This window comes from Hyla sarda, chromosome 10, assembly GCF_029499605.1.
Source record: "Hyla sarda isolate aHylSar1 chromosome 10, aHylSar1.hap1, whole genome shotgun sequence".
In the NCBI taxonomy this organism is placed as follows: domain Eukaryota; kingdom Metazoa; phylum Chordata; class Amphibia; order Anura; family Hylidae; genus Hyla; species Hyla sarda.
The window spans coordinates 627,086-649,069 of NC_079198.1; the positions used below are offsets into that span (position 1 = coordinate 627,086).

The following is a 21,984-nucleotide window of genomic DNA, read 5'->3' on the forward strand; positions in this document are numbered from 1 at the left end:
TCCCCAGGGGAGAGCACAAAAAATGTACTAACCTTTTTTTTTTCTTCTCTTCTCATTTCAGATACGTGAATGTGGAGGACTACGTCAGATTCGGTGGATTGCGACGATGACCAGCATTTCTTTTGTCGTTAAAAGGGTTAATGAAGGCTGTGGGGGAGTGTTTTTTTTAAATAAAAAAATGTTTTCAATGTGTTGTGTTTTTTAAAAATTTAATTTTCAGGCTTAGTAGTGGAAACTGTCTTGTAGACGGAATCCATTACTATACCGGGGCTTAGCGTTAGCCACAAACCAGCTAGCGCTAACCACCAATTATTACCTCAGTGCCCACCGCCCAAGGGGGGGCCGGGAAGAGCCGGTTCTAACAGGCCCGGAGCATCAAAAATAAAGCTCCCGGGCCTAGGCGGTAACAGGCTTGCATTATTTAGGCTGGGGAGGGCCAGTAACAATGATCTTCGCCCACCCTGGTAACGTCAAGCTGTTACTGCTTGGTTGGTATCTGACTGGTACTGAAAATATGGGGAACCACACAAGTTTTTTTTTGTTTATTAATTAAAAAAATGCATAGGGTTCCCCCTTTATTTGGTATCAGCCAGATACCAACCAAGCAGCAACAGCCTGATGTTACCAGGGTGGGCGAGGACCATTGTTACTGGCCCTCCCCAGCCTAAATTACGCCAGCCTGTTACCACCTTGGCCCAGGAGCGCCATTTTTGATGCTCAGGGCCTGTTGGTACCGGCTCTTCCCGGAACCCCTGTGGCGGTAGGTACCGGGGTAATTGGAGGTTAGCGCTAACTGATTTTATGGCAAACGCTAACCCCCGGCTTAGTGATGGATTCTATCTACAAGACGCCTTCCACTACTAAGCCTGAAAATTCTATTATAAAAAACAGAACACATTGAGAAAAAAATTTTTGTCAAAAAACACTCCCCCACAGCCCTCTTTAACCCTTTTATTGACATTAAAAAAAACGCTGGTCATCGTTGCAGTCCACTGAATCTGACATAGTCCTCTGCATTCACATATCTGAAATAAGAAGAACAGCCTCCAATTTTTGCTGAACTACAACTCCCATCATGGGGGCTGTAGTTAAACAACAGCTGGAGTCTTCCTGTTTGGGAACACACTGCCTGAAAGGCTCTATTTCCATTATGTAAAACGCATATTGAAAACAGAGCCGTACTTACCACCCTGGCTTCAGGCCTGGACTGTGCAGCTCCGCCACCTAATGATGTCATCACTAGGGGGCGGAGTAGGAAAACTTCAGGGGGTCTCAAGAATGAGACCCCGTGCGATGTGTCCCTCTACCCTTGGACTACTACTCCCATCATGGGACATTCTGTGTCCCATGATGGGGGTAGTTGTACTATAGCAGTGCTGAGGGACAGCTCTTGCACTTCCCCCAGCTGCGCGACTCTATTGGGACTGTTAGGACTGCTACTCCCATCATGGACAGACTCTGTCCATGATGGGAGTTGTAGTCTTGGGACTGAAGGACAGATCGCAGCAGGTCATTCTCCAGAGTCCCGCTGCTATCCGCATTTATTAACTTAAAAAGCCTGTGGCACATGCGGCTCCACTGCGCTCCCCGCCAGCTCCAGGTTTCTGTATACATCTCTCACAATTCATAATCCCTGCCGCCTGGAGACCGGAGCTTTGATTGGTGAATAGTTATTCACCTATCAGAGCTCCCATCTCCCGTCAGCGGCGATTATGAAACCTGGAACCTTTCCTGTTCAGTTTTCTCCTCAGTCCATGGACTAGATTATTATCTTCTCTGAACTTTCTACAATGTATCTATATCCTTCTGGAGATTGCTCTGCACTACTGCGCACAATACTCCACCAGTGCAGCTCTGTACAGAGGCATGAGCACCTCTCTCTCCCTATACATCCATGAGCACCTCCCTCTACTCCTAATACCTCTCCCTATACACCCATGAGCACCTCCCTCTACTGCTATTACCTCTCCCTATAGACCCATGATCACTTCCATCAACTGCTAATACCTCTCCCTATACACCTATGAGCACTTCCATCAACTACTAATACCTCTCCCTATTCACCCATGAGCACTTCCCTCTTTCTACTGCTAATACCTCTCCCTATACACCCATAAGCACTTCCCTCAGCTGCTAATACAGCTCCCTATACACTCACAAGCACTTTCCTCTACTGCTTTTACCTGTCCCTATACACCCATGACCACTTCCATCAACTGCTAATACCTCTCCCTATACACCCATGACCACTTCCCTCTTTCTACTGCTAATACCTATCCATATACACCCATGAGCACTTTCCTCTTTCTACTGCTAATAGCTCTCCCTATACACCCATAAGCACTTCCCTCAACTGCTAATACCTCTCCTTATACACCCAAGCATTCCGCTAGCATTTCCTGCTGTTCTATGACATGTCTACCTACTTTTAAGTCTTCTGATATAATGACCCCTACAGCCCTTTCCCCAGATACTGAGATTAGGACTGTATCACTAAATTCTATATTCTGCACTTGGATTTACACTCTGGGTGCATTATTTTGCACGTATCCACATTTAATTCCAGTAGCCGGAGTTATGACCTAAATAATTTTCCATTTGGCCGATCCCTCGAGGAACCTCAACTCTGTTACAAATCTTTGTGTCACCAGCAAAAAGACCAAAACCATCGAGACCTTCTGCAATATCACTAATATAGATATTTAACAAAATAAGTGCCAGCTAGAGGTCAAATCCTAGGAAAAACAGTGTGGGAACGCACCCAAGATTTACACTCAATGGCAGGTCCTGCAGGACTCCTGCTAAGGGGAACAGTGTTCCTGCTGTGAAAAAAGTGCAGGAACGGCTCGTTCTTTATCCTCCTCTACATACCTTCCTTTCTTTGTATTAAGTTTAATTAATCCTTGTTTTAACTCACTTTTTTCATTTATATACCTGAAGAATGTCTTATCCCCTTTTTCCACTGGCTGAGCTTGTTTCTCTTCTGCCTGCGCTTTAGAAGCTCTAATAACTTGCTTGGCCTCTTTTTGCCTTATCCTATATATTTCCATATCTTCGTCGCTCTGTTTTTTTAAAAATAATTACTAAGTGCTCTCTTTTTGATTTTTATGATTTTGGCCACTTCTGCTGAATACCACAGGGAACTCTTCCTTTTATTGCTTTTACTGACAAGCCTAATGCAATTATCCCCTACCTTCAATAAGGCAACTTTTAAGTAGTCCCATTTCTCCATGTAAACCACTCCAGTCAGATAGAGACTCATTTATGACTACAGTGGTCCCTCAACATACGATGGTAATTCGTTCCAAACGACCCATCGTTTGTCAAATCCATCGTATGTTGAGGGATCCGTGCAATGTAAAGTATAGGAAGTTTGTACTCACCTGACCCCGCCGCTCCGGACCGCGTCCTCACCACTCCCGATGCTGTCCCAGGGGCTCCCGATGCTGTCCCGCTGCTCCGGGTCCACTTCGCGATCCTCCGGCTTCTTCCGCATCTTCTGCAGGGTCCGGGCCTCGCTTTCTGGAGACGTTATTACGCTGCTGCACCGGCACGGCGTGCGTAACGACGTAATAACTACGCCGGAAAGCGAGGCCCGGACCCTGGAGAAGATACAGAAGATGCCGGAGGATCGCGAAATGGACCCGGAGCAGCAGGGATAGGCAAGTGAACATGTCCGGGATGCTTAAACTGCTATCCGACAGCAGCTTAAGCATTTTGCGCTGTCGAATAGCAGTTAATGCGATGGCCCTGACGTATAAAAGCATTGTATGTCGATGCCGATTTGGTCATATGTCGGGGCCATCGCATGTTGGGGGGGTTACTGTAATCTTATTTTAGAAAAGTCAGTTTTTGTAAAATCAAAACCTTTAGTTTTTGTGTGGTCTTATAATAAATCACATTGACTGGTGATCACTAGGTCCCACACTGACTGGTGATCACTAGGTCCCACACTGACTAATGATCAGTAGGTCACGCATTGATTGCTGATCACTAGGTTCCACATTGAGTGGGGATCAGTAGGTCCCACACTGATTGGTGATCAGTAGGTCCCACACTGACTGGTGATTACTAGATGCCACACCGACTGGTGATCACTAAACCCAACACTGACTAGTGATCAGTAGACTCCACACTAACTGGTGATCACTAGATCCCATACTGACATGATCAGTAGGTCCCTCACTGACTGGTGATAACTAGATTCCACATTGATTGGTGATCACAAGACCCCACACTGACTGGTGATTACTAGACCCCACACTGTCTGGTGATCACTAGGTCTCCCACAGTGACTGGTGATCACTAGGTTCCACATTGACTGGTGATCACTAGATCCCACACTGACTGGTGATCACTAGGTCCCACACTGACTGGTGATCACTAGATCCAACACTGACTGGTGATCACTAAATCTCATACTGACTGGTGATCACTAGGTCCCACACTGACTGGTGATCACTAGATCCCACACTGACTGGTGATCACTAGGTCCAACACTGACTTGTGATCACTAGATCCCACACTGACTGGTGATCACTAGACCCCACACTGACTGGTGATCACTAGGTCCCACACTGACTGGTGATCACTAGGTCCCACACTGACTGGTGATCACTAAGTCCCACACTGACTGGTGATCACTAGATCCTATACTGACTGGTGATCACTATACCTCACATTGGCTGGTGATCGCTAGACCCCACACTGACTGGTGATCACTAGACCCCACACTGACTGGTGATCACTAGGTCCCACACTGACTGGTGATCACTATGTCCCCCACAGTGACTGGTGATCACTAGGTTCCACATTGACTGGTGATCCCTAGGTCCCACAATGACTGGTGATCACTAAGTCCCACACTGACTGGTGATCACTAGATCCCACACTGACTGGTGATCACTAAATCCCACACTGACTGGTGATCACTAGATCCCACACTGACTGGTGATCACTAGGTCCCACTCTGACTGGTGATCACTAGATCCAACACTGACTGGTGATCACTAAATCTCATACTGACTGGTGATCACTAAGTCCCACACTGACTGGTGATCACTAGGTCCCACACTGACTGGTGATCACTAGATCCCACACTGACTGGTGATCACTAGGTCCAACACTGACTTGTGATCACTAGATCCCACACTGACTGGTGATCACTAGATCCTATACTGACTGGTAAGCACTAGACCTCGCATTGACTGGTGATCACTAGACCCCACACTGACTGGTGATCACTAGACCCCACACTGACTGGTGATCACTAGACCCCACACTGACTGGTGATCACTAGACCCCACACTGACTGGTGATCACTAGGTCCAACACTGACTGGTGATCACTAGACCCCACACTGACTGGTGATCACTAGACCCCACACTGACTGGTGATCACTAGGTCCAACACTGACCGGTGATCACTAGATGCCACACTGACTGGTGATCACTAGATCCCACACTGGCTGGTGATCACTAGGTCCCACACTAACTGGTGATCACTAGGTCCCACACTAACTGGTGATCACTAGATCCCATACTGACTGATGATCACTAGGTGCTACACAGATAGGTGATCACTAGGTCTCGCACTGACTGGTGATCACTGGATCCCACACTGACTGGTGATCACTATATGATTACTTATGGGCAGTCTATATATGACACCTATACGAGTTACTATATGATTACTTACGGGCAGTCTATATATGGCACCTATACGAGTTACTATATGATTACTTACGGGCAGTCTATATATGACACCTATACGAGTTACTATATGATTACTTACGGGCAGTCTCTATATGGCACCTATACGAGTTACTATATGATTACTTACGGGCAGTCTATATATGACACCTATACGAGTTACTATATGATTACTTACGGGCAGTCTCTATATGGCACCTATACGAGTTACTATATGATTACTTACGGGCAGTCTATATATGACACCTATACGAGTTACTATATGATTACTTACGGGCAGTCTATATATGACACCTATACGAGTTACTATATGATTACTTACGGGCAGTCTATATATGACACCTATACGAGTTACTATATGATTACTTACGGGCAGCCTATATATGACACCTATACGAGTTACTATATGATTACTTACGGGCAGTCTATATATGACACCTATACGAGTTACTATATGATTACTTACGGGCAGTCTCTATATGGCACCTATACGAGTTACTATATGATTACTTACGGGCAGTCTATATATGACACCTATACGAGTTACTATATGATTACTTACGGGCAGCCTATATATGACACCTATACGAGTTACTATATGATTACTTACGGGCAGTCTCTATATGGCACCTATACGAGTTACTATATGATTACTTACGGGCAGTCTATATATGACACCTATACGAGTTACTATATGATTACTTACGGGCAGCCTATATATGACACCTATACGAGTTACTATATGATTACTTACGGGCAGTCTATATATGACACCTATACGAGTTACTATATGATTACTTACGGGCAGTCTATATATGGCACCTATACGAGTTACTATATGATTACTTACGGGCAGCCTATATATGACACCTATACGAGTTACTATATGATTACTTACGGGCAGTCTATATATGACACCTATACGAGTTACTATATGATTACTTACGGGCAGTCTATATATCACACGTATACAAATTACTATATGATTACTTACGGGCAGTCTATATATGACACCTATACGAGTTACTATATGATTACTTACGGGCAGTCTATATATGACACCTATACGAGTTACTATATGATTACTTACGGGCAGTCTATATATCACACGTATACAAATTACTATATGATTACTTACGGGCAGTCTATATATGACACCTATACGAGTTACTATATGATTACTTACGGGCAGTCTATATATCACACGTATACAAATTACTATATGATTACTTACGGGCAGTCTATATATGACACCTATACGAGTTACTATATGATTACTTACGGGCAGTCTATATATGACACCTATACGAGTTACTATATGATTACTTACGGGCAGTCTATATATGGCACCTATACGAGTTACTATATGATTACTTACGGGCAGTCTATATATGACACCTATACGAGTTACTATATGATTACTTACGGGCAGTCTATATATGACACCTATACGAGTTACTATATGATTACTTACGGGCAGTCTATATATGACACCTATACGAGTTACTATATGATTACTTACGGGCAGTCTATATATGACACCTATACGAGTTACTATATGATTACTTACTGGCAGTCTATATATCACACTTATACGAATACTATATGATTCCTTACGGGCAGTCTATATATCACACGTATACAAATTACTATATGATTACTTACTGGCAGTCTATATATCACACTTATACGAATACTATATGATTACTTACTGGCAGTCTATATATCACACCTACACAAGTAACTGCATGATAACCAAACTGCAATGTAACCCAAAATGACTCCATGTTGGTCTCACTAACTTGTTTTAGGTTAGATTTTATTCTATATTTCACATACAGGCCCACCTCTACCCCTTTCCTTCCTAAATTAAGAGTACCCTGGTATTGTTAAATCCCAGTCGTTACTCTCATTATACGATGTCTCAGTAACAGCCACTAAATCTGCATTCTCAGATTTCATCTTTCTTGTACAGTTCCTTTCTATTCCAAATAGATACAAAGCCAAACCCTTGCCCTGACACCATTCACCAAGCCAGAAGTTCAATTCCCTAAAGCGCATCTGCTTATCATTCTGAATGGTATGCATAGGCAAAACTGCAGAGAATGAAACAGTGGATGGAAAAGACCCCACACGGATGTATTATCCTGAGCCGAGGCCTCTATATGAAGAGATGTATATATACAGACCCCAGAATAGGTCTGTCAGGGGTCTCTCTTTATAGATAAAGGCTTCAAACATTGAGTCAGCGCAGATTCTAAGTCTCTTTATTGATTGATAACATGACACTATACAGAAGGCAGTGAGCGGTGAGATGTGGCTGAGGTCGGTGCCGCGGCTCGAGGACAACTCTCCTGCACTCTTCTTAGTTGTTGATGATTTTCTGTAAGTGAACGATCACATGTGAGACACAATGTAACAGCGAAGAGTCTCATGTATCCATATGGACAGTGCTGGAGAATATGATGGAATCTCCACCACCCCCTAAATACCTGTATTATATCTGGCACTTACATCATTGATCCAGTCCTGGAAGGCGGACACCCGAGTGAAGACGGTCGGCTTCTTCTCATAGTTACAGCCTAATCCGGAAACAAAACTGGCAATGCCATGAACCTCCCAGGATCCATCAGCAGCCTGACAGTTCAGAGGACCCCCAGAGTCTCCCTGTGGAGGACACATCTAATGGTTATAATCTGCACTGGACCCCACCAGCAGAATAGTGAGTACAGCTCTGGAGTATTATACGGGATATGTATAGTAATGGATTTTTTCTTACATTACATCCAGCCACGACTCCATCTCCTCCGGCACAGACCATGTCGGTCGTTACTTGGAAGCTCCACCAGTCAGACTTGGAGCAAGTAGTGTGATCGACCACGGGGAGAAGAGCCTGCTGGAGATTGTCAGCGATGGGTCCGTTGGCTGAGGGACAAAGTAGCAGAAAACATATTTTGCATACTAGGGAAAGACATAGCTAAGCCATTGAGCAAAGAAGTTTAAGGGATATTCTGGTATCTTAAATTTGTATTTAAATAAAACTATCACCCCAAGATATATAACTTATTCATATAATGTTATTACTAGTTGTACCTGCTTCAGCAGGTTTTCACATGATCCCAACCTAAGGAAATTGTGTTGTCTCCAACTCCCTGGCTCCGCCCTCTCTACAACAGAATGTTGTGTAGTCTTATTATCAGTATGATATTGTCTTCTTTGCTCCCTGGTTCCTCCCTCTCCCCAAAAGGAAATTATGTTGTCCTCTTATTGTCACTGTGGCCTTGTATCAGGGGCTCGACAAATCCTCCCACTCTCCTGACAGGAAGTTGTGTAGTTTTCTCATTGTCAGTATGGTGTTGTCTCAGCAGCTCCCTGGATCCTCCTTCTCTCCCCAGACAACACATCATCCTCTGTTGGGTGGATGTGGCTGGATCTTGTCTCTGAGCTCAAGCCCCGCCCCCTAAATGATGTCAAACATGTCCAGAGACAGAAAATCTATTATATTTGGGTGGGGGTGCATCACATAAAAACTGCGCTATACCGTTGATACTCAACGCTACTTCCTGCTCCCTGTGATGCTTTGTCCCAGCAAGAAGAGCCAATCACTGCCTGAGGTGGGAAAACAATGTCACCAGGGATTGGCTGTGTCACAGGGCGTGTCGGACCAACAGCCACGCGGGATGGGGCAGGTGACAATGGTGTCTTTTTCCAAGTAGAAGCGGTTATATTCCAGAATGTGATCGTATATAAAGCAACAACACTGGTCATGGACCCCGGTCCTTAAATGTTTATGGCGTTTAATATTTTTCTGAAGGTTCATTTTAATTTAAGAAGTAAAGGATTTAATTGGTGCGGTGGATCATAAGTTAGCCCTCCGCTGCCTCAACAGGACATGAATAAATCAGGAGATTGTAAATGTGAGGCGCATAGTACCCCGTGAATGTTATGTTACCTATGAAGTCATTACTTACTGTACAGACGTCCCCATCCGGTGACATAACAGGGGAAGTCATGTGACAGGACAGCGCCCTTAGCTGGCAGACAGGCGGGCTGCACGGTGTCGCTCACTTGCACGGGCTCGGAGAGCTTGATGAGAGCGATGTCATTACTGGGATATAGAGAAGACGGGGGCATTAGAGGGACCCTGGATCTTTGTGTATTGGGGCCCTTATTATGGTGGAGCCCCTGACTTCACGTCTACCAGAGCTGGATGTACTTACCGGATCAATAAGAAGGAGCTATACTTCTCGTGGACAATGATCTTCTCTGGAGAGATAATGATTGATCCTTCCTCCTCTTCCAGAAGGTTGTGCTTTCCGAGAACCACTCTGTAGGTGCGATCAGAGCTGGATGACAGGAGATATTATAATGATTAGTCCGCTAATTATAAGGTCTGGTTATTATAGGGTCCGGCTATTATAGGATCCGGCTATTTTAGGGTCCGAATATTATAGGGTTCAACTATTATAGGGTCCAGTTATTACAGGGTCCGGCAATTATAGGGAAAGGCTATTATAAGGTCTTGTTATTATAAGGTCCAGCTATTATAGGGTCCGGTTATTATAGGGTCCGGCTATTATAAGGTCTGGTTATTAAAGTCTGGTTATTATAGGGTTCGGTTATTATTGGGTCCAGCTGTTATAGGCTCTGGTTATTGTAGGGTACAGTTATTTTAGGGTCCGGCTGTTATAGAGTACATAGTCCGAACTCCCTTCATGGTTTTCATTGTAAAGTATTACATCAGTTACAGTCGCTCGCAGTGCAATCCCACAATTATAGTGTATATAGAGATATGGAATTGGCGGCTGTCACTTGCTGTGCACATGATGAGGATGGTACCTGATACAGTGAGCGGCGGTCAGCACCCAGTTGTCAGCAATCAGAGTGCCCCCACATGTGTGGCCCCAGTTTCCGCTGGATCCTTGGTACTGCAGGGAAATCTATAGAGAGAAGAAGATGTGATATCATGGAGTTGTCAGCCTGTGGCATGGGATATGTGATGTCTGCTCTGTGGTCCGTACCTGCCATGGCCAGCTGTTTGCCCGTACATCATGGCCGCCCACCACTCTGGACAGGATGGGCTGAACGGCTGGAACACCGCAGCTATAGGCTGCAACAAACAACACAGGAAAGTCACCCCTGACGGTCTAAAGAGCTTCTCTACCTATAAATCCTGGGGTCATCCTAATCTGTGGGGAACCTGGGGACAACCTGTGGGGTCTCCTCAGGGTTATCACTTCTGCCCTCCCTTGCATTGTTGCATATTTAGGCTCATCTAGGACACCTGAGGGACAACTCACGCAGCCATGTAGATGGTCACCAGTTTTCCCATCATTAACTAAGAAACATTGTATCAATAAGGACAAATTCATTTCCTGGGATTCCATGTACGTCGTCCTCCATGGGGTCAGCATCACATCTACACCACAGTGCCCCCACCACAGGAAATCCCTATAGAAAGGGCTGATGGATACAAAGTATCAACTGAGATAAAGTGGGCGGAGTCATGAATTACCGTAAGCCAAGCAGAGAGCGAGGACCACGAGCTTCAACATTGTGTCTTGTGAGATTGTGAGACCTACCCGGACCGGCCATACCATTTATATGGAGAGCAGCTCTGACCCTCTGCCATGATGGCTCCTGCCAAGGAGATAAGAGCGACCAATGGGACTGTGGGAGGAGATAAGACGTGTTTACCTGGTGAGACTGAACCAACAAAAGTGCAACAATTTATATCAGACGACAGATGTGTGAGCAACGCAATATTCACAGGACAAGGACAAGTGCTACAGCAATGAACCAGAACTGAGGTCTCTATATGATGGAACTGTATATACAGACCCCACACTGATGGACTATCCTGAGCGAGGCCTCTATATAATGGACTGTATATACAGACCCCACACTGATGGACTATCCTGAGCGAGGCCTCTATATAATGGACTGTATATACAGACCCCACACTGATGGACTATCCTGACCCAAGGCCTCTATATAATGGACTGTATATACAGACCCCACACTGATGGACTATCCTGAGCGAGGCCTCTATATAATGGACTGTATATACAGACCCCACACTGATGGACTATCCTGACCCAAGGCCTCTATATAATGGATTGTATATACAGACCCCACACTGATGGACTATCCTGAGCGAGGCCTCTATATAATGGATTGTATATACAGACCCCACACTGATGGACTATCCTGACCCAAGGCCTCTATATAATGGACTGTATATACAGACCCCACACTGATGGACTATCCTGACCAGAGGCCTCTATATAATGGACTGTATATACAGACCCCACACTGATGGACTATCCTGAGCGAGGCCTCTATATAATGGATTGTATATACAGACCCAACACTGATGGACTATCCTGAGCGAGGCCTCTATATAATAGATTGTATATACAGACCCAACACTGATGGACTATCCTGAGCGAGGCCTCTATATAATGGACTGTATATACAGACCCAACACTGATGGACTATCCTGAGCGAGGCCTCTATATATAATGGACTGTATATACAGACCCCACACTGATGGACTATCCTGAGCGAGGCCTCTATATAATGGACTGTATATACAGACCCCACACTGATGGACTATCCTGAGCGAGGCCTCTATATAATGGACTGTATATACAGACCCCACACTGATGGACTATCCTGAGCGAGGCCTCTATATAATGGATTGTATATACAGACCCCACACTGATGGACTATCCTGAGCGAGGCCTCTATATAATGGATTGTATATACAGACCCCCACACTGATGGACTATCCTGAGCGAGGCCTCTATATAATGGACTGTATATACAGACCCAACACTGATGGACTATCCTGAGCGAGGCCTCTATATAATGGACTGTATATACAGACCCCACACTGATGGACTATCCTGAGCGAGGCCTCTATATAATGGACTGTATATACAGACCCCACACTGATGGACTATCCTGAGCGAGGCCTCTATATAATGGATTGTATATACAGACCCCACACTGATGGACTATCCTGAGCGAGGCCTCTATATAATGTATTGTATATACAGACCCCCACACTGATGGACTATCCTGAGCGAGGCCTCTATATAATGTATTGTATATACAGACCCCCACACTGATGGACTATCCTGAGCGAGGCCTCTATATAATGGACTGTATATACAGACCCCACACTGATGGACTATCCTGAGCGAGGCCTCTATATAATAGATTGTATATACAGACCCAACACTGATGGACTATCCTGAGCGAGGCCTCTATATAATGGACTGTATATACAGACCCCCACACTGATGGACTATCCTGAGCGAGGCCTCTATAAAATAGATTTTATATACAGAACCAACACTGATGGACTATCCTGACCAGAGGCCTCTATATAATGGATTGTATATACAGACCCCACACTGATGGACTATCCTGAGCGAGGCCTCTGTATAATGGATTGTATATACAGACTCCACACTGATGGACTATCCTGAGCGAGGCCTCTATATAATGGACTGTATATACAGACCCCCACACTGATGGACTATCCTGAGCGAGGCCTCTATATAATGGATTGTAAATAAAGACCCCGCACTGATGGACTATCCTGACCGAGGCCTCTATATAATGGATTGTATATACAGACCCCACACTGATGGACTATCCTGAGCGAGGCCTCTATATAATGGACTGTATATACAGACCCCCACACTGATGGACTATCCTGAGCGAGGCCTCTATATAATGGATTGTAAATAAAGACCCCGCACTGATGGACTATCCTGACCGAGGCCTCTATATAATGGATTGTATATACAGACCCCACACTGATGGACTATCCTGACCGAGGCCTCTATATAATGGATTGTATATACAGACCCCACACTGATGGACTATCCTGAGCGAGGCCTCTATACAATGCACTGTATATACAGACCCCACACTGATGGACTATCCTGAGCGAGGCCTCTATATAATGGATTGTATATACAGACCCCACACTGATGGACTATCCTGAGCGAGGCCTCTATATAATGGACTGTATATACAGACCCCACACTGATGGACTATTCTGAGCGAGGCCTCTATATAATGGACTGTATATACAGACCCCACACTGATGGACTATCCTGACCCAAGGCCTCTATATAATGTATTGTATATACAGACCTCACACTGATGGACTATCCTGAGCGAGGCCTCTATATAATGGACTGTATATACAGACCCCACACTGATGGACTATCCTGGCCCAAGGCCTCTATATAATGGATTGTATATACAGACCTCACACTGATGGACTATCCTGAGCGAGGCCTCTATATAATGGACTGTATATACAGACCCCCACACTGATGGACTATCCTGAGCGAGGCCTCTATATAATGGACTGTATATACAGACCCCACACTGATGGACTATCCTGACCCAAGGCCTCTATATAATGGACTGTATATGCAGACCCCACACTGATGGACTATCCTGAGCAAGGCCTCTATATAATGGACTGTATATACAGACCCCACACTGATGGACTATCCTGAGCGAGGCCTCTATATAGTGGATTGTATATACAGACCCCACACTGATGGACTATCCTGAACGAGGCCTCTATATAATGGACTGTATATACAGACCCCCACACTGATGGACTATCCTGAGCGAGGCCTCTATATAATGGACTGTATATACAGACCCCACACTGATGGACTATCCTGAGCGAGGCCTCTATATAATGGACTGTATATACAGACCCCACACTGATGGACTATCCTGAGCGAGGCCTCTATATAGTGGATTGTATATACAGACCCCACACTGATGGACTATCCTTAGCGAGGCCTCTATATAATGGACTGTATATACAGACCCCACACTGATGGACTATCCTGAGCGAGGCCTCTATATAATGGACTGTATATACAGACCCCACACTGATGGACTATCCTGAGCGAGGCCTCTATATAATGCACTGTATATACAGACCCCGCACTGATGGACTATCCTGAGCGAGGCCTCTATACAATGCACTGTATATACAGACCCCACACTGATGGACTATCCTGAGCGAGGCCTCTATACAATGCACTGTATATACAGACCCCACACTGATGGACTATCCTGAGCGAGGCCTCTATATAATGTACTGTATATACAGACCCCACACTGATGGACTATCCTGAGCGAGGCCTCTATATAATGGACTGTATATACAGACCCCACACTGATGGACTATCCTGAGCGAGGCCTCTATATAGTGGATTGTATATACAGACCCCACACTGATGGACTATCCTGAGCGAGGCCTCTATATAATGGACTTTATATACAGACCCCACACTGATGGACTATCCTGAGCGAGGCCTCTATATAATGGACTGTATATACAGACCCCCACACTGATGGACTATCCTGAGCGAGGCCTCTATATAATGGACTGTATATACAGACCCCACACTGATGGACTATCCTGAGCGAGGCCTCTATATAATGGACTGTATATACAGACCCCCACACTGATGGACTATCCTGAGTGAGGCCTCTATATAATGGACTGTATATACAGACCCCACACTGATGGACTATCCTGAGCGAGGCCTCTATATAATGCACTGTATATACAGACCCCACACTGATGGACTATCCTGAGCGAGGCCTCTATATAATGGACTGTATATACAGACCCCACACTGATGACTATCCTGACCCAAGACCTCTATATAATGGATTGTATATACAGACCCCACACTGATGGACTATCCTGAGCGAGGCCTCTATATAATGGATTGTATATACAGACCTCACACTGATGGACTATCCTGAGCGAGGCCTCTATATAATGTATTGTATATACAGACCCCACACTGATGGACTATCCTGAGCGAGGCCTCTATATAATGGACTGTATATACAGACCCCACACTGATGGACTATCCTGAGCGAGGCCTCTATATAGTGGATTGTATATACAGACCCCACACTGATGGACTATCCTGAGCGAGGCCTCTATATAATGGACTTTATATACAGACCCCACACTGATGGACTATCCTGAGCGAGGCCTCTATATAATGGACTGTATATACAGACCCCCACACTGATGGACTATCCTGAGTGAGGCCTCTATATAATGGACTGTATATACAGACCCCACACTGATGGACTATCCTGAGCGAGGCCTCTATATAATGGACTGTATATACAGACCCCCACACTGATGGACTATCCTGAGTGAGGCCTCTATATAATGGACTGTATATACAGACCCCACACTGATGGACTATCCTGAGCGAGGCCTCTATATAATGTATTGTATATACAGACCCCACACTGATGGACTATCCTGAGCGAGGCCTCTATATAATGGACTGTATATACAGACCCCACACTGATGGACTATCCTGAGCGAGGCCTCTATATAATGTATTGTATATACAGACCCCACACTGATGGACTATCCTGAGCGAGGCCTCTATATAATGGACTGTATATACAGACCCCACACTGATGGACTATCCTGAGCGAGGCCTCTATATAATGGATTGTATATACAGACCCCACACTGATGGACTATCCTGACCCAAGGCCTCTATATAATGGACTGTATATACAGACCCCCACACTGATGGACTATCCTGAGTGAGGCCTCTATATAATGGACTTTATATACAGACCCCACACTGATGGACTATCCTGAGCGAGGCCTCTATATAATGGACTGTATATACAGACCCCACACTGATGGACTATCCTGAGCGAGGCCTCTATATAATGTATTGTATATACAGACCCCGCACTGATGGACTATCCTGAGCGAGGCCTCTATATAGTGGATTGTATATACAGACCCCACACTGATGGACTATCCTGAACGAGGCCTCTATATAATGGATTGTATATACAGACCCCACACTGATGGACTATCCTGAGCGAGGCCTCTATATAATGGATTGTATATACAGACCCCATACTGATGGACTATCCTGAGCGAGGCCTCTATATAATGGATTGTATATACAGACCCCCACACTGATGGACTATCCTGAGCGAGGCCTCTATATAATGGACTGTATATACAGACCCAACACTGATGGACTATCCTGAGCGAGGCCTCTATATAATGGACTGTATATACAGACCCCACACTGATGGACTATCCTGAGCGAGGCCTCTATATAGTGGATTGTATATACAGACCCCACACTGATGGACTATCCTGAGCGAGGCCTCTATATATAATGGATTGTATATACAGACCCCACACTGATGGACTATCCTGAGCGAGGCCTCTATATAATGGATTGTATATACAGACCCCACACTGATGGACTATCCTGAGCGAGGCCTCTATATAATGGACTGTATATACAGACCCCACACTGATGGACTATCCTGAGCGAGGCCTCTATATAATGGACTGTATATACAGACCCCACACTGATGGACTATCCTGAGCGAGGCCTCTATATAATGGATTGTATATACAGACCCCACACTGATGGACTATCCTGAGCGAGGCCTCTATATAATGTATTGTATATACAGACCCCCACACTGATGGACTATCCTGAGCGAGGCCTCTATATAATGGACTGTATATACAGACCCCACACTGATGGACTATCCTGAGCGAGGCCTCTATATAATAGATTGTATATACAGACCCAACACTGATGGACTATCCTGAGCGAGGCCTCTATATAATGGACTGTATATACAGACCCCCACACTGATGGACTATCCTGAGCGAGGCCTCTATAAAATAGATTTTATATACAGAACCAACACTGATGGACTATCCTGACCAGAGGCCTCTATATAATGGATTGTATATACAGACCCCACACTGATGGACTATCCTGAGCGAGGCCTCTATATAATGGATTGTATATACAGACTCCACACTGATGGACTATCCTGAGCGAGGCCTCTATATAATGGATTGTATATACAGACCCCCACACTGATGGACTATCCTGAGCGAGGCCTCTATATAATGGATTGTAAATAAAGACCCCGCACTGATGGACTATCCTGACCGAGGCCTCTATATAATGGATTGTATATACAGACCCCACACTGATGGACTATCCTGACCGAGGCCTCTATATAATGGATTGTATATACAGACCCCACACTGATGGACTATCCTGAGCGAGGCCTCTATACAATGCACTGTATATACAGACCCCACACTGATGGACTATCCTGAGCGAGGCCTCTATATAATGGATTGTATATACAGACCCCACACTGATGGACTATCCTGAGCGAGGCCTCTATATAATGGACTGTATATACAGACCCCACACTGATGGACTATTCTGAGCGAGGCCTCTATATAATGGACTGTATATACAGACCACACACTGATGGACTATCCTGACCCAAGGCCTCTATATAATGGACTGTATATACAGACCCCACACTGATGGACTATCCTGACCCAAGGCCTCTATATAATGGACTGTATATGCAGACCCCACACTGATGGACTATCCTGAGCAAGGCCTCTATATAATGGACTGTATATGCAGACCCAACACTGATGGACTATCCTGAGTGAGGCCTCTATATAATATATTGTATATACAGACCCCACACTGATGGACTATCCTGAGCGAGGCCTCTATATAATGTATTGTATATACAGACCCCACACTGATGGACTATCCTGAGCGAGGCCTCTATATAATGGATTGTATATACAGACCCCACACTGATGGACTATCCTGAGCGAGGCCTCTATATAATGGACTGTATATACAGACCCCACACTGATGGACTATCCTGAGCGAGGCCTCTATATAATGGACTGTATATACAGACCCCACACTGATGGACTATCCTGAGCGAGGCCTCTATATAATGGACTGTATATACAGACCCCACACTGATGGACTATCCTGACCCAAGGCCTCTATATAATGGATTGTATATACAGACCCCACACTGATGGACTATCCTGAGCGAGGCCTCTATATAATGGACTGTATATACAGACCCCACACTGATGGACTATCCTTTTTAATGCTTTATTAACCCCTTAAGGACCAAGCCCATTTTGACCTTAAGGATCAGGCCAATTTCATTTGTGTTTTCGTTTTTTCCTCCTCGCCTTTTAAAATCTATTACTCTTTTATATTACATTTTTCTGTATAAGCGGCGGTATGAGGGCTCATTTTTTGCGCCGTGATCTGTACTTTTTATTGATACCACATCTGCATATAGAAAACTTTTAATATATTTTTTTTAATATGATGTGACAAAAAAAGCATCAATTTTGGAATTTAATTTTTTTTTTTAATGTTTACGCCGTTCACTATACGGGATCATTAACACTATATCTTGATAGTTCGGACATTTACGCACACGGCGATACCAAATATGTTTATTAATTTTATTTTTCTACGCTTATTAGGGGTAAAATGGGAAAAAGGGACAATTTACACTGTTACACTCGAGCGCATCTCCCCTCCCAATCCCTAGCCGGTGGGGCTAGGATTTGCATCACGGGACGCTCCCGCATGCGAGTCCCAACTCATCACTCACCTCTGCCCTCTGCTTCCTTCCCCGTCTCTCAGCTCCGGCGCGAGTGCCCCCACCTCCTAGGGCGCGTGAGCGCCGGAGCTCTAAAATTTAAAGGGCTAGTGCGCCCATGATTAGTGTTCACACCTGCACCACAGTCATAAGTTCTAGCACCTACCACACACCCCTGGCAGATCTTTGTTTTCCGCAGTGCCTTAGAGAAAGCGATATTCTGTGTTTCCATGCCGTGTACCAGACCTTGCATTCCGTGACCTGTCCGTGTTCCTTGCCGCCTGCCTATTGACCTTCTGCTACGTTTCTGACTACGTTCCAGTGCTGCCTGCTCTGACCTCCTGCTATCCAGACTACGTCCTGTCTCATCCCTTCTGTGCCTCGCATCACCTCAGCCGCCTATGTGGCAGTGGCAGTGCCAGGGGTAGCGACCTGGGTGCCGCCAGCTGCAGCAAGTCCATCCCGCTTTGTGGCGGGCTCTGATGAAAACCAGCGGCACCTTAGACTCCGCTCCCTGGCATGGCCCATGTCATCTGCCACACAGGTCCAGTGGATCTACTACCTCCTGTGTTCCAGTCTGCAGCGATGAGTCTAACATACATTTTTATTGGAGGAGGGGATTTTTCTAATTTTATTCACTTGTTTTTTATTTTTTTTACCTTTTTTTAAGCTTTAATAGTTCCCATAGGGGACTATTTATAGCAATGATTTGATTGCTAATACTGTCCAGTGCTATGCATAGGGCATAGCACTGATCAGTATTATCCGTGATCTTCTGCTCTGGTCTGCTTGATCTCAGACCAGAGTAGAAGACCCCAGGAGACGGACGGAGGCAGGTGAGGGGACCTTTGTCTGCCATTTTAGATTATCGGATCCTCACGCCCCGCTTATGATGTTACGAGCCTCTGCCCTGCATCGCCAGTCATCCGGCACTGAGCGCAGTTCTCTCCGTTCACTGGATGTCTGTGGTGCGGAAGCCGAGATCATGGGGGTCCCCAGTGGCGGGACCCCCATGAAAAGGCATCTATCCTTTGGATAGAGAATAAGATGTCTAGGGGCAGAGTACCCCTTTAATTATCTTGATATACTCATATCTAATTGATATTCATTCTTATACAGTGGTCCCTCAACATACAATGGTAATCCGTTCCAAATGAACCATCGTTTGTTGAAATCATCGTATGTTGAGGGATCCGTGCAATGTAAAGTATAGGAAGTTGTACTCACCTGTCCCCACCGCTCCGGACCTGTCACCGCTTGTCACCGCTGCCCTGGATGCCGCCCTCCTTCGCTGCCGCCGCGTCCCCGTGGTATCCCCGACGCTCCGGACGTCTCTGCTTTCCCGGGATCCTCGCTCTCTGCTCTCTGTCGCCGTCATCACGTCACTACGCACGCACGTCGCTCCTATTGGATGAGGGGACGGCGTGCGCGCGACGTGATGACGATGAAGGAGAGCGCCGGCGATGGAGGAGATCGTGAAAAGGACGTGCCGGAGCCCCGACGACAGGTAGGAGACCATCACCGGAGCACACGGGGCATCGTAAACGGCTATCCAGTTTATGCGATGGCCCCGACATACAAAAGCATCGTATGTTGATGCTGTCTCTGAGAGTGATCGTATGCTGAAATGATCGTATGTCGGGGCCATCGTAGGTCGGAGGGGGGGGGGGGTCACTGTATATATATTAGTGTGTTACTCATTAATGTTTATTACTTATACAAATATACAGATTTTTTTGGTTATAATACCTGTGTATTTTTTTGTTACTAGCCGAGTACCCGGCGCTGCCTGGTTTTTCCTACCATGTTCTTGTGAGGGAGGAAAAGCAACAAAGGAGGAAGCTTTTGTACTCATATCCCGTCCTTAAATCCTGACCCCATATCCCCTCCTGATATTCCGACCCCAAATCCCCTCCTTATATTCCGACCTCATATCTGTACTCATATCCTGTCCTCATATCCCGTCCTCATCCTGCCCTCACATCCCTTCATTATATCCCGTCCTCATATCCCGCCCTCATATCTTATCCTCATATCCCGTCCTCATATCCCTTCATTATATCCCATCCCCATATCCCGACCTCATATCCTTTCCTCATATCCCGTCCTCATATCCCTTCATTATATCCCGTCCTCATATCCCTTCATTATATCCCGTCCTCATATCCCGTCCTCATATCTTATCCTCATCCCGCCCTCATATCTTATCCTCATATCACGACCTCATATCCTTTCCTCATATCCCATCCTCATCCTGCCCTCACATCCCTTCATTATATCCCATCCCCATATCCCGACCTCATATCTTATCCCCATATCCCGACCTCATATCTTATACTCATATCCCGACCTCATATCTTATACTCATATCCCGACCTCATATCTTATCCCCATATCCCGACCTCATATCTTATACTCATATCCCGACCTCATATCCCATTCTCATATCCCGACCTCATACCTTGTCCCCCCATCTAATCCTCATTTCTAATCTTCATCTCCCGTCCTCAGGTGGGGCTGCATTGTGGTAAAGATATTGTAGCTGAAAATAAAAGGGGTGTGGCTTAAAGAGTGGGCATGTCTTTGCAAGATGGGGCATGGCATGTGGGGAGGGTGTGGCTTATCAGCCAGACTGACACACTCACCAGGAGATGCAGAGTGGAGCTTGTGGAGTAAGGCACCAGAAGTCCTATATACTTGCATTGAGGGGGTGGGGCGTGGCATCAAG

The 21,984-nt window shown here is 45.5% G+C and overlaps 1 protein-coding gene across 3 annotated transcripts; it reads right to left on the bottom strand.

Annotated features, from left to right (window-relative positions):
- Nucleotides 1-7,961: 7,961 nt before the first annotated feature.
- On the bottom strand, nt 7,962-21,946 carry LOC130294394 (chymotrypsin-C-like). Of its 3 annotated transcripts, none has more exons than XM_056544108.1 (9): nt 21,902-21,946; nt 11,227-11,381; nt 10,733-10,821; nt 10,551-10,651; nt 9,932-10,057; nt 9,683-9,819; nt 8,491-8,636; nt 8,226-8,378; nt 7,962-8,094 (listed from the first exon to the last, which is right to left on the bottom strand). In XM_056544108.1, exons 2-9 carry the CDS (start codon nt 11,309-11,311, stop codon nt 8,077-8,079), a joined length of 855 nt encoding a protein of 284 aa, XP_056400083.1. In that variant the 5' UTR covers nt 11,312-11,381; nt 21,902-21,946; the 3' UTR covers nt 7,962-8,076. The 3 variants fall into 3 exon arrangements, with proteins under 3 accessions (XP_056400083.1, XP_056400082.1, XP_056400084.1); XM_056544107.1 differs by lacking the exon at nt 21,902-21,946 and adding an exon at nt 20,484-20,601; XM_056544109.1 differs by lacking the exon at nt 21,902-21,946 and having other exon boundaries at nt 11,294-11,343.
- Nucleotides 21,947-21,984: the final 38 nt, after the last annotated feature.

Coding starts and splice junctions, on each gene's coding strand:
- LOC130294394 (XM_056544108.1), bottom strand. CDS start 11,311: ATGGTATGGCCGGTCCGGGTAGGTCTCACAATCTCACAAGACACAATG. Junction 10,652..10,732: donor CAAACAGCTGGCCATGGCAG/GTACGGACCACA, acceptor TTCTCTCTATAG/ATTTCCCTGCAGTACCAAGG. Junction 8,637..9,682: donor CGGATGGGGACGTCTGTACA/GTAAGTAATGAC, acceptor TTTGTCCCTCAG/CCAACGGACCCATCGCTGAC.